Source organism: Phoenix dactylifera, chromosome 8 (genome assembly GCF_051530095.1).
Source record: "Phoenix dactylifera cultivar Ajwa chromosome 8, Ajwa_hap1_PhDact_Kaust_v1.1, whole genome shotgun sequence".
NCBI classification, from domain to species: domain Eukaryota; kingdom Viridiplantae; phylum Streptophyta; class Magnoliopsida; order Arecales; family Arecaceae; genus Phoenix; species Phoenix dactylifera.
The window spans coordinates 4,320,399-4,334,246 of NC_143197.1; the positions used below are offsets into that span (position 1 = coordinate 4,320,399).

Consider the following 13,848-nt stretch of genomic DNA (forward strand, 5'->3'; position numbering starts at 1 on the left):
CTATTCAGGATTTACTGACTCTAACGAGAATCTAAAATCGTGCCAATTAAGTTTCCGTCTGGCATAAAATAAAAAAGGGCACAAACTCGCACGCAAAGTTTCAGTTTGTTTTCCCCTCTCTTACATCACTTGGGCAATTAAGGCTTTCCACGTGTCAGCTCCTTTTTTTTAATTACCTCCGCTCCTTCCTTCAACGTTCGGCGAATCAGATTAGATTCCAAAACCTCTCCCCCAAAAAATTCCGTCCCCCATCCTCCCTTTTCCTCTCTGTTTGACAGAGCGGGAGGAAGAAGGAAACAGAGAAAGAAGAAGGGAAGGAAGGAAGAGAGATGGGAAACAGCCTCTTCAGATTCCTCTGGGGGATCTGCTGCAAGCCCACGCCCACCCATGAGCCCCAATCTTTGGGTCACCGGGGAGTCTCAGCTCTCGCTCATGATCTCCTCCATTTCGACATCACATCTCAGGTATTAAATCATATGTATCCCATCATTCTCATCAACATTATCCCCGTATTCCAATCTTTCTAATTCCCGAAAATTACAAGCGTCTTACTGGAAAACTCATTACTGTTTGGATGCTTTTCGGGGATGGGAATCTGAATCCAGCTTCTTGAATTTGTTGACCCAAGGTTCCAGAAGGGCTGAGCCCACATGTGGTCTCCTCCAAGAAGGCACAGGCAAACTGGTACTACCATTTCTTATTATTATTATTATTATTATTGGTGTTGTTGTTGTTGTCATCATCCATATTATTGTTATTATATTATATTTGATGGAAGGGGAGGGCGATTGCCAACAATTCAGCAAATAAACATTTATGATCTTATATCATGTTACGTGTATGTGTGGAAAGGCCTTTGTCTGTTGTTCAATTGTGATCGATTGGGAGACATCTCATAGATAAAAGAGATCGTAAATAACTGCACAGAATAGCCTGTTATGGTAGTGTAGAGAACTGACGGCTCTTCAAGCTCAAAGACATCGCCTCATTTCCTACTCTTGCTAAATTATGCTGCTGTTATAGTTCTGCTTTGGTACTCTTGCTAAACTAGAGTAAGGTCAGCATTGGAGGGGCAATTCCCTACTAGATTATTTCAGAATAATACAAGAAGAAGATACTGCTTGTTTTTATATTTGATCCATGAGATTTATTTTTCCATTGATTCAATTGATCGACTAGTTTTATGTCTCTATAGGTATAAGAAACTTTTGGAGGCATGGAGGGAGGCAAAGCCACCACCAAAAACACCAGAAGAAGCAACAAGGCTTGTTGTCCAAACCTTAAAGAGGCATCAGAAAGCAGATGTGGAGGTATATATGGATACTGTGAGAACCATTAGCAGTAGCAGATATTTCACCCCTTTTACCATCAAATTAGCAAAGATGTCACCAATATCTCTGTACCTCAAAGTAACTGAAGCAATCCATTTGCATGGTCTGAATTCTTGACTTTTATTCCTCAGGGCCTGTTGACTTACTATGGTCTCCCACTGCCCCACACACTCTCAGAAATCCCAGTGATTCCATTATCTAGACCTGAAGGAGTGAAGTATGAACTGCAAACGCTTCCTGTGAGACTCTCATAACCTTCAGTATCCTATCCTATAGTAAGAATCTGAAGACATGCACCTGAATATTTATCTAACAAAGCTGCCTGCTAGTAATAGGTGGATGCAAAAGCTGTTGCAGATGGAGATACCATAACAGTGTACGTGGACACTGCTGATGCAAGAGAGTCAGCCAATGTTCCCCGAGGAGTACAAGAAGCAGCAATCAAGAGGACCAAAGCCCGCGCTGCGAAGAACTACAAGAAAGCCGATGAGCATCAGAAAATAATTATCGATGGAGGATATAGGTCGCCAACTTGGAGAATTCATCCTAAGTTCATTTTTAGCCTGCCCATGATTCTTAATTTTTGTGTTCTTCTGCTCCAGGGTGATAACTGGTCCGAAGGGCGAAGAAACCTTGGCACGAAAATACCGAATCAGACTGAGGTATGCATTAATTTTGGCTGCCAGTGAAAGAAAGCAAACTGCAATGCTCATTATAAACCTTACAAGCCAACAGGGGAATTGATGCACCAGAGAGCTCAATGCCATATGGGAAGGAGGCTAAGGAGGAACTGGTGAAGCTGATCCAAGGAAAGCGTCTAAAGGTTTATGTGTATGGAGATGATCGATACGGTCGTTGTGTTGGAGATGTCTACTGCAATTGTGCTTACATACAAGTAAGAAAGATTTTTTCCTAAAGTAGGATAAACTGTCGGACTGTGCATTGGATGCTGTAAATGTATTCCTCCCCCCATTATCCTCTTTTTTCCGCAGGAGCATATGCTGAAGAGGGGGCTTGCATGGCACTATGCTGCCTACGACCAACGACCACAGCTTGCAACGGTGAGCCTAATGGCTTCTAGTTTGCAGCGAACTTGCATTGCATAGTACTAATCAAATTCATCTGCACTAATATTGGATTGAAAATGTGAGAGATTGTAGTGGGAAAAAGAGGCGCGTGGTGCTCGTGTTGGCTTATGGGCTTCATCAAACCCTGAGAAGCCATGGGAGTGGAGAAAAGATAGACGCAATGGAGTGTGAAGACAAGGATCTAAATTGACGAGGACAAGAGGTAAACAAGCTTCAGATTGTTTGAAAGCCCAAAGCAAATAAGGGAAGCTTTGACAGTGAGGCTTGTCAGATTAAGAGTCTGCAAACTAGGAAGAAATGGGTGGAATATACTTCTGCTCAGAATTGAAATATCGAAGATACATCAAGAGGAGGAGCAACTAAAATGTATTTAACTATTTCTCTCTGAATGACATTAGAAAAGTTCAGAGCCATGTTATTTGTACTTCCGTAATGATCCATTACAAATGTATGACAATGATCAGTAAGGACTAACAAAAGAAATGCGCTTTGATTTTTATATCTCCAAGCAAAATTGGAATAATGGCCTATTTCGTTGAAACTAGGACATATGATCAGATGTACATTCCCCTAACAGCTAACAGTGTCTTTTTTTTGAGGAAAGAATCCCAACAAAGTCATTGTATTACTTCTCCACCTTGTTTTCTGGTTAGATTCCTCACCCTTGATGACAGCACATTGATATAATCTAAATCCTTCGAACACAATTTTTCTGTCACCTTCACATCATTTTGCGATCAAGATTCTTTTTGTTCCATTACATAATTGAACTTCCATACCTCCTCAGGGGACACATTTCTAGTCATATTCAACATATTTAATAGTAAAATCTCAACATTGCACCAACTTTTCAACACCTTCAGTGTTTAAGATTCTATTTTTCAATCAGCATTATGATACAAACTACATCGCCAGCCTTACGTTAACATTATGATTCGATCAGACAAGACAAAATAATCTAATCTGAATTAGTTTTTATTTGCGTAACCTATTTTTATGCAATGGAATACCGAGTTACTAGCCACCACGCATCATGGACCAAAAATCATATGAGCATCTGAAACCTTTTCATCTTAAGAGTCGGGGCCTCATAAAAGAAAAGGATGAATTGAGTCTAGATTGCATTCGCATTGAAGCAATCAGCAAGCTGCATTTAGCCATTTCAAGACACCAACATAACCTTCTCAGTTCATCTTTGACCTGTTGTTCGATAACAAATTCGAGAGCAAGTCTTTCCTGTCAAATCTTTCACAATAATTTTTCCCATCAACTGTTGATTACAAAGGGGCCTCACAAAAATTAATGCCCAATTGAAGTGATCCCAAGATCATGGAGAAGAAAATCTCATCTAGTGTATCACCACTGTTAAGTCAGAAACGGAGCAATGACTTCTCACTTTCAGATTAATTTAAAGCTTTACTTGCTTGCATGCCACCTTGGCTTTCTCTGGTACTTTGCACCTGCTCGTGCCTGTAAAACATTGTCTGACATGATGTACCAGCTCGTGATCACTGTTAATCCTTGCATTCAAACCATGGAAATTATCCAGATCACACAGGAAAGCGCACACAGATCTTCCAACAGGTCATCATACGAAGATCAATGACAAAAAAACTTTGACAGCTTAAAAAAATGTTTGTGCATTCAACAAAAATGAGATGAAGTAACATCTCTGTGTCCAAAAAAGGGATATCAGAAGATGATCACAACAGCACAAGTTGATTATGATCTGTAAAAGAATTCTGTTTACTTAATGGGAGCATGCTGACTGATACACACTGGATTAACTCAAAAACAGTAGATCTGGAAATCTGCAGCCACAGAACAGGCACACATTTCCCACTGAAAAAACCAGACACTGCAAACAAAATCCAATAGTCAGCTGCCACTGAATATGAAAAAAACCTTAAAGAACAAGCATAAATGAATCAAGCAACACTAATACAAATCAAACAGATAAATATATGGATAAGTAGAAAAATTTGACATTCTTTTACATTACTAAACCACACATCAGTTCAAAACTTACATTCTTTTATTACCAAAACATAGCATGGTCAAATCTCCCTTGAAGCCAGAAGACAAAACAGTACAATATTAGTAAGACAAAAGGTCAAGCGGATCCGATCCTGGTGGCAAACATGTCCATGACAATGCCAAACAATTGATATTGACATGCAACGAGGTTCCATAATGGTCAGCACAAAGATTGTCCGGGAAACATTATCCAAAAGCAAATTAACATGAATCAGGTACTGCCAATTACTAAATAACCAAATCAATACAATTATACAAAAGAAAGGAAGAAATTGAGATGCACCGTTGCCCTACTCCTCTACAGTTCTGCATTTATTAACAATATTCATTTCCTTTGCTTGTGTAACAAAAACAAAAAACAAGAACTTTGCCATAAAGAGAGCTGCTTGTTGAAAAGCAATACTAACAATTGAAAATACCATCCAAAGTAAATTTTGCTCACAAACATAATAACCAGGCACAATGGTTGGTTCAGGTTCAGCTTTTTTTCAGAATATATATATAGTGGACAGTATTTGCATGATTTGTTTTAAACCAATATGCAGGGCACTACAGGTCCCATAAATCAGCTATTAGGTGAATTATTCTCTCTTTTCTTAATGGACTGCACCAAATAACTTTCACCATTTTCAAAGTGAGCAGTGTTGGGCACATTATTGAAGCAAAACCTAAAATTATTTAGACTAGCTACGCTCATGTTCTTATAATGTATGAGGAAAAGTTGACTGCATGGGACAAAAATGAAGCTGTTAATATTGCTGCTAGATAGTTTTTTACAGGGAAAAGAAATCATGCATAGCTTACTAGGGATCTTCAACCTCCCACACAATGCATATGGAAGTCCACTTAAACCTTTGTTGCAAAATGAAGTTTGAAATGATACATTGAAGGGTGATTACTCAATCTACCATTTATGGCCTGCCAGTTTAGTGCCTATGGGCAACGGCTACTCTGTCAATAATCAATAGTGCTTCTTACAGAGAATAAAATGCAAGTGTTTTGCCTTTCATGGGCATTCATCCTGTATGTAACGTATAGGCAAACAAAGATATCTTCACCATGATAATCATTGTTATTATAATTTGCAGTAGGTCACTGTAAGACAGATGGAAGAGACACCATCCTGTATGTAACGTATAGGCAAACAAAGATATCTTCACCATGATAATCATTGTTATAATAATTTGCAGTAGGTCACTGTAAGACAGATGGAAGAGACACCATTCTTCACAAAGATCCCTTGATAGCATAGCTTCCTTTTTTTATTTCCACTTGATGAGCTCAAACAATACAGAAGGTATGAGGTTTCAAGAACTTTAAGGGTTTATATCTTACCTTGGTAGTCACCATTGTGGTAGGCTACAATATTATTCTTTTTTGCATAATGCAAGTGATTCTATTAGCAACCCTGATAACGATTACACAAGAGCCACAGTTGATAATATGATCATCAGTAGAAGTTTCTCTGTGTGGCAGTCATCCTCAATCTGGGGAGACCGTGTAAGTATTGTCCGTGATGATGCCCCCCATTACACACCCAAGGAACAATCTCCAATTCCATTTTGCATAGAAAGAATATTTCATTGATCTAAAGGAAGGGTAATCACACCCATATATTAAATTAATAGGAAGTACCTTGTAAGTGCTTGTGTTGCAACTAAGATTATTTGGCAACATATTCATTTACTTTCCTGTAAATTAGTGATCGATGTTGCTTCCCTGTCACCTTCATTTTGTAAGTGCACGTTAATGAGACTTAAGTATTTTGTTAGTGCTTGTGTTGCAACTAAGATAGTTGGCTCTGTCACCTTCATTTTGATTTCGCATCAAACTTTTTACTTCCATGTCTTCTCTATTATAAAAAAGTTAGCAATCAATCAGCACCGCAACTTTTAGATGTCTACTACTAAAGGCAACTAGTGCTTTTCTTTTAAGACTCCTATAAGCAGTTGAACTTGCAAGCAACCATCATGAAGGCAACTTTTTCACCAACTAATGATTTATTATCTGCAATGATTTTGGCATGGTGCTAGTGATATTAGTTGTATGTAGTTTGTAGTGTTGCACATACATAATATTCCCATGTGATATACATTTAACATAATATTCCCATGTGATATACATTTAACTTGTATAAAAAGGGAAAGCTAATGAATATGTTTATAGGGAAACAACATCGATCACTAATTTATTGTGTTCATTAAAAGAAGGCCTCCCCCTCAAGTGTCAAAGAGAAAAAGCTGAAATGGTGCAACAATGTAGCCTACATTTTTTTTGTGTGTGTGTGTGTGTGTGTGTTCGCGGGGGCGGGGGGGGGGGGGGGGGGGGGGGGGGGGGGTGGTGTTGCGTGTGGGGAGGGGATGGGGGGATATACGGAACTATCACTAAGCTAAAATGCCAAATAGCTTCAAATCTGACTGACGAATGTTTTTAAAGAGAAATCTTGCAGCTGCTTGCTCCATATCTAGTTCTAGATCAATTGAAACAGACATACTTTGCTTGGTAATGCAGAGTTCCATCACAACTAAGGTGGAACAAATATAAGGAGAAAAGAAGAAAAGATAGAAAAGGGTTTTAGAAGACACCATGAGAAAGTTTTGATAAGAAACCTTTTAAAAGGTTTGGTTGAGCACAAATTATGCCTCTACAAAAACTCTTTAAGAGGAAACGCAAAAATGCTTCAAGACCCAATTCTGGTAAAAAAAACTCCATCGCCATGTCTCATGCAGTGATTGGGGCTTCACACCACAAATCGACCATATAATTTACAAACCCCATTAATTGCACTAATCCCCTCATGCTATATTGCATGGAGCTTTTCTTTGAGGCACATTGGATGCTCATGGTCGGGCTCCATAGCATTACTCAAAGGAAATAATAAAGCTTCAGACCTGCCAACCATTGTTCTCCTAGACAAATTATTGGGTTGGCCATATTAATTTCCTACCTGAAGCCTTCTCGGGATTCTCCAATTAATACTCTTTGGATTTGGACACTTAAAATTTCTTGAAAAGAAAGGTTTTAAATACTATACTAAACCTTGTACAATTTTTCTGTCAGAACGATATGGTATCGGTACAGTACCAATATTGATAGTAGAATGTGAGGACCCGTACGGGTGTGCTTTAGTCCTATATCGGTTATTCGCTGGAAAGATTTTGAGTACTTATACAAGACTAAGGAATCCAAAAAAATACCTTATGGCTAGTCATTTTGGGTAAGATCCTGGATTGTTACAAATGGTATCAAAGCGGACCTAGTCCATAACCTATGTGGACTAGGAGACACTGCAACACAGGTATATTTGAGCTGACCAATAGCTGATCATGGTGTTTGTGATTGGGTTTGAATGAATTTGGATTTAGCCTGACGTGGATATTAGGGCTTAAACGAATAGTGTATGTGAGGACCCATGCAGATGTGTGTTTAGTCCCCTATCGGTTATTCGCCGAAAAGATTTTGGGTATTTATACAAGACTAAGTAATCCAAAAAATACCTTCCGGCTAGCTATTTAGGGTGAGGTTCTGAGTTGTGACAGTATCTAACCGAAAACATCAAAAAGAGTAAAAGCCATCCATACCGATCAATATAATCCGTATGGTAACATCGGTAGCATTGGCATAGACTACTATAGATCGGACAACAAGTACATATCAATACAAATGAGTTTGATGTCCTAGCACCTATATTGGTGCCGACTTTTACATCGGAATAACCCGATACTCATACCATCGTCCCATTCCGACAATTTCAAACCCATTGCAAAAGACTCCTAATTGACAAAGTTCGTAAAGAATGCTAGGAGGTGCTCATTCTGTTTACACAAAATGTTCATCCTATGACATGGCACAAGAGCATTGGTGATCCTCACAAGAATTGGTGAAATGGAGAGGAATGATTGAACAACAAGCTGTCAAACCAGTAAGTGGGCCCAATAATTTTTTGTGTGCACTAAGAAGTTCACCAAGAATTCTTTACTTTATAAACAATCTAAGTATTATTTGAATAAGATCACTTCCATCTCAAAGCCACTTTGCCTATAGGGATAAGGGGACTAGCAAAGGCTTGACTGAATTAGTTGTTTCCTATTCCCCGTGCACCACTAGAGATAATATTAGAAATTAAAAGGGCTTAGTAAATAAGGGACCTTTACAAAAATACATAGCGAGAGCATAATGATGAGTGGCCTGGCAAAAAAGTTTGCTCTTATTTTGACTAGGTGAGAAATTAATTTAATGATGAAGACCAGCAAGGAAACCGTCCAGAATAGAAATAAACAAAGATTGAAGCACTAGTGTTAGTACAATATTAACCAAACCAAAGTTAACCCTTCCTACTTATGGAAGGGTTACATATGACTTAGGTAGCATGATTAGATGCTACTAACCTCCTACAAACACTGCCAACTAGATATGTGATGGCTCTAATTATTTACATGTGCCCGTTAAAATTTTGAGAACTACTGAACAGAAGGCAGCCTATAGTTTTACGGATACATCACTCATGGAGGCATTTCATTTCAGATTGAGTGCAATAGATGGGAATATTTCATTTATCTCTATAGGATGATCAGCATGATTATTTGGACCAGCAGACATGGAAAATTATTCATGTCTCATCCTCTTAAGGGAATTACTCCAATTTCCTCAAACATTTCCTACTGAATCCCCATTGGCAGTAATTTCAGTCTATTTCCACAATGTTACCACGATTAATGTCACCTACAGTAACCCATCTTCACGGAAAATGTCTATATTTCATTCTGGGTTTTGAAAACATAAGAGTCCCTCGAGATAGCAAAGCATATTAAGCTAAGAGACGTATCTAACAAAACCTCCCTAATAGTAACCAAGTTTAAAAGATAATACTGTAATTGAGGTTTACCACAATCATCTCAGCTTAGAAACAAGGTAAGCCTTGGCGCAATGATAGCATTGCTCCATTGTGACTTTGGTGTCATAGGTTCGAAACATGAATACGGCCTCTTTGCACGTGAGAGTAAGAGTGTATACATCTAACCAACCCTAAACCTTAGAGTCGCAGGAGTCTCATGCACTGAACTGCCCTTTTTTCTCTCAATTGAGAAACATCTTTGCAAGAGAAGAGAGAGAAAGAGGATATTCCCTATTCTATAGCAATTGACAAAGAATGATGCTCCATTAGAAATACACAAATCAAAGATAATGATGCCATTTTATCCTCTCAATGATCTCCTCCGCTGAGTCAATGCAGCATTTATCTCTTCTATGTTTCTTCCGAACCATCTTGTTTAGAGTAGCAGCCCATGAGTTGCAATACATGTTTGAAGAAAAAATATGAACAATAAATTTCAAAAAAATATAATATACAAATTACAAAAAATGTTATTAAGAAATATTATTATGTAAACATGATTTTTTTGAGCCACATAAAGAGAGGAATACTTAAATGGGAAACATAACCATATTGGGATGGAATATTTTAATTTCAAAAATTCTTGAAATCAAATATTTAGAACTTAAATGTTAATTTAATCTTGAATGGTATAATTGCATCATAGAGAGATTATTGAATCAAGTGATTAGAAATAAGAAAGGGAAAGACAGAAAAAAGAGACTTGAGAACTATTAAAGTACCAATATCCCCTACAGGTATGGTGTGGACCAATATAGTATGGGTACAAACATGCTACACCTTTTGGAGTTGGAGCAATAAAATAGTGGTGAAAACAATGTACCAGTATGGTATCGATATGGATGGTAAACCATAGTAGTGCCTTACAATACGATCCAATATGGTCAATAAAGGACCAATATGCCAATACTTAATCCTTGATTGATATGCTACCTATTGATTGGCACAATCTCCATTCTAGCAAAAATACAATTGAAGAGAGTAGTAATTTGCAGAATTCTAAGGACATTTCATTTGAAAAGTTGGCACAATGAATCAAAAGAGGAATATGCAGAAATTCAAAATTCTCATTTTCAATAGTAGTACAGATAAACATCCATTTACATACTACAAGATGTGTAAGCATTAAGTCACATTTTTCATAATTCCCAAAGAATGCATCATGACAACTTCACACCTCAAAGGCCGCATTGAATACTTTATTGCATGGCTCAATTATCTGTGGTTTTAATAAATAATGAAAAACGTCCAGACATTCAGAAAATCAACTCTATATGCATTATAAATTTATAATAACTCACCAAAGAAATATGTGGCTACTAGAAGTTAAACAATATGTAACAAAATCAGAACACATAGTTAAGAAACAAAGCTCTCTCAAATCTTAATAGCTTCACATGAAACAAAACATGACATTTTTTTTTGAAACACCAATATACAGCTTGTTTTCTAGCTAGAAGAGATGAAAGGTTGATAATTCACCTTCAAAAAAAAAAAGAAAAAAAAGAGCAGACTTTGGAAAACAAAATGGTTGTGGACCTTCAGACATAAAATGTAAACCAAACGCGACAGATTGGAAACCTCTATATCTGAGACTTTTAAAACTCACTCTTTCATATTTGTTGTAGATTCAAATTGCATGTGTTCATCACTTGACATCATCCTTCACCTCATCAGTATCCGAGTCACTAGCATTATAACCTAAATAAATTGTACGGTGAGACCACAAGAAATTTAAAACCAGCAAGGAAACTTTGAAAACATTGATGAAAATAAATATTTCAGCCAAAGAAATTGGTAAGACTTTTCTTTAATGTCATATGAACTTTTGCAGCACCTTCATGGAAACCAAAAATAAAAAATATAATTATTATAAAAATAGTGACTACCTGGATGCTTGTCGCTGACCTTCCAAACCGCTGATCGATACTTTGATGCTTTTGCGATCCAAGCTTTTCCCTGAAAACCAGATGAAGATCCAAATTCTCAGTGAAGAAAGGAATCCAGCAAATGTGGGGGAAAATGGGTGGATCATCAACCAATCAATAATAAAAGAAACTATTGTCGGGTTATGATTAGAGCAACCATGAACAATTCAACAACACTGAATCAGATACATCTAGGGCAATGAAAAATAGATGCACATCAACATCAAGCAAATTTTTAGTTTAAGATTTCAAATTTGGACCACATGCAGTTTAGTGCTTGAGATAAGTTTTAAAGATGCATTTGAACATGATTATAAAAGAAGGTAATGTAAGGTACGTGTCAAAGGCCACGGTAGGACTTCCACATCTGTATGAAAGAGAGACAAAACTGTTTCAAAAGAATGTTAACAGCTGAAGAGTAATATTTGGACTTTGGAATAGACATCATTTAAAATTCCGAGAGAGAGAAAGGGAGAAAGTAGAATTGTATGAGAAAGGAGGACGATTACCGAAGTGAACACTTTTTTCCTAATCATATTATTATTGCAATCAATCGAACTCATATTATAGCAAAGGCAGATATCAGGAATGTCAGGGTACCAGACAAGACTCAAAAAAAAAAAAAAAAAAAAAATCTTCACATAAATACTGTCTATAAAAATCCAAACTGATAAAAAAAAAATTCCTCTTTCTGCTGGGTCTCAGCTGCTGACAGTCTATCTTCAAACCAAAATGGTTAAAAGCACTAGAAAGGGACCAAAAGACAATATCATCAGTGAAAGAACTCTTCAAACCATACACTGTCCCCGATATAAACCCTCACCATCAAACTCTTCGAAACCACAAAGTTCTGCCGAAAAGACAAGAACGACGGTCAAAAAGCCCATGAAATCACCAAATTCACATCTCCAGAAACCCTAGAAATCAAATTCCGAACAAAACAACTACGCCCACCAAGGGAAACACAAAAAATCACCATAAAGACCTCACCTTTTGTTCGTTCCGCGGGCAGCCGTAGCCACTGTGGTACATCTGGCCCACCAGCACCTGCATCGCCGCGTCCCCGTTCTTCGCCTCCCTGAGCGCGTCCTGGAACCACCTCCTCACGCAGTCTGACACCACCTCCGACAGGGGAACGCGGCGCTCCTCCCGCTCTCCGTTCTCCATGCTCTGCACCGCCGGGCGTGGACCCTCGGCGCTCGCCCGGGCGGCGGCCTCCTTGTTCGAAGCCAGCGATCTGAGGGCGCGCTTCGCGTGCTTGGCCCTCCTAATCCCCTCGGTGGCGACTCGGGGAGCCGTTTGCCCATAAAAAGAGGAGGCCGAGGCGGAGTGGAGAGGGAGCCGGACGCAATTATGGGAACAGTAAAGATGCTAGTTTAGAATTAGGAGAGAGGTGGGGGGCTTGGGATTGGATTCGGAGTACTTCGAAGCGAAGGAGCCCGAGAAGAGAGAAGAAAAGGGGCGGTGGGAGAAGCTTATATAAAGGGCGGAGAACGGGAGCTTTGATGATCCGGGGCCCTACGCTATTGGTTGCTGGTGATGCCGTGATGGGCTCGATTTATAATAACCATCTGATCGAGATGGGGGAGGACAAGGAGTCCGTCCGGATATAGGTGTTCTCTTGGGTACGATTACCGCTGTTCTGTCGATCAAAAGAACGCGTGAACTTTCCTTGGAAGGATCCTTGGATGGGGAAGTTGGAGCTCAATATAAATCCAAACACTAGGGTTTAAAGTTTAGGACTTAGAATTTAGAATTTAGAATTTAAAATTTAGAGCTCATTGGCTTATTAGGTCAGCAAGATGGCTTTACTAACTAATCTTCCAAGGTTGACGATCAAATTGTCTTTGTTTATCTAAACCTTGTGCATATTTTATATGATCGTAGAGGTAAGAACATAGGACTTTGACATGAAACTGAAGAATTATAATCATATATGTCAAGCTTTATCTCAACTATTTAGTATTGAGGCTATGAATTCTTGTCGCAGATACATCCAATAATAAGATAAATCATAGGATTAGGTTTTAGCACTAGAAAGACATATAAATTGGAAAATGCAAGGAGAAAGTGTTGGGGAATATAGATGGCATGAACATGTCATTTTGTAGTCCTTTCGGAAGGTAAAGAAGCGAAGAAGGCTGCGGAGTTTGGAGAAACATGCGGAGTTTGGAGAAACATGAGCTGAAGCTAAAAAGGGAAGATGAGAAGGAAAACTTCCAGCAGAAAAAAAGTTAAAAAAGAATCATTAATGTAAGCATTTGATGATGAAGGGCCCATGAATCACAGACAACCAGCTAAGTTTCTTGGTTATGTTTGTCATCATGGTACAATGTCTGAGGTTGCTATAGGGATGCTTATGATTGTGATCAAATAACAAGTATTGACTAACACTATATGATTTTTTTTCTTAATTGACTTACCATATGAGGCAGAGACTTCCAAAATGACTAAATTACTCATATGAAGTCGAGAAGATCTCATCAACTCTTGTAATTTTTTTTTCATGTAAGTTAATTTATTTATTAACCAATATCCATTATCTTGTTTTTTTTTCTAGGAGAACCAAC

The 13,848-nt window shown here is 38.2% G+C and overlaps 2 protein-coding genes and 1 long non-coding RNA gene across 3 annotated transcripts; 2 read left to right on the forward strand and 1 right to left on the reverse strand.

The window, feature by feature from the left end:
• Positions 1–195: 195 nt before the first annotated feature.
• LOC103702076 (putative staphylococcal-like nuclease CAN1) lies at positions 196–2,920 on the forward strand. Its single transcript, XM_008784363.5, has 9 exons — positions 196–464; positions 629–684; positions 1,196–1,310; positions 1,463–1,570; positions 1,667–1,854; positions 1,934–1,993; positions 2,067–2,226; positions 2,324–2,392; positions 2,492–2,920. The coding sequence occupies exons 1-9, from the start codon at positions 330–332 to the stop codon at positions 2,588–2,590; spliced, it is 990 nt and encodes a 329-aa protein (XP_008782585.4). The 5' UTR covers positions 196–329; the 3' UTR covers positions 2,591–2,920.
• A 1,102-nt stretch (positions 2,921–4,022) lies between these two features.
• Positions 4,023–12,719, reverse strand: LOC103702077 (uncharacterized). The gene is made up of 4 exons (XM_008784364.6): positions 12,269–12,719; positions 11,240–11,309; positions 10,960–11,051; positions 4,023–4,277 (listed from the first exon to the last, which is right to left on the reverse strand). Exons 1-3 carry the CDS (start codon positions 12,443–12,445, stop codon positions 10,999–11,001), a joined length of 300 nt encoding a protein of 99 aa, XP_008782586.2. The 5' UTR covers positions 12,446–12,719; the 3' UTR covers positions 4,023–4,277; positions 10,960–10,998.
• LOC148702618 (uncharacterized) lies at positions 5,436–5,684 on the forward strand. The gene is made up of 2 exons (XR_015967806.1): positions 5,436–5,547; positions 5,650–5,684. It is a non-coding gene; the product is annotated as an uncharacterized LOC148702618 (long non-coding RNA).
• Positions 12,720–13,848: the final 1,129 nt, after the last annotated feature.

Bases quoted from the DNA above. Each gene is read 5' to 3' on its own strand.
- LOC103702076 (XM_008784363.5), top strand. From the start codon at position 330: ATGGGAAACAGCCTCTTCAGATTCCTCTGGGGGATCTGCTGCAAGCCC. The intron at 465-628 runs GTATTAAATCAT...TGTTGACCCAAG, and splicing joins ATTTCGACATCACATCTCAG to GTTCCAGAAGGGCTGAGCCC. The intron at 2,227-2,323 runs GTAAGAAAGATT...TTTTTTCCGCAG, and splicing joins GCAATTGTGCTTACATACAA to GAGCATATGCTGAAGAGGGG.
- LOC103702077 (XM_008784364.6), bottom strand. From the start codon at position 12,445: ATGGAGAACGGAGAGCGGGAGGAGCGCCGCGTTCCCCTGTCGGAGGTG. The intron at 11,310-12,268 runs GTGAGGTCTTTA...TCTGGTTTTCAG, and splicing joins GCCCGCGGAACGAACAAAAG to GGAAAAGCTTGGATCGCAAA. The intron at 11,052-11,239 runs GTAGTCACTATT...CAATTTATTTAG, and splicing joins GGTCAGCGACAAGCATCCAG to GTTATAATGCTAGTGACTCG.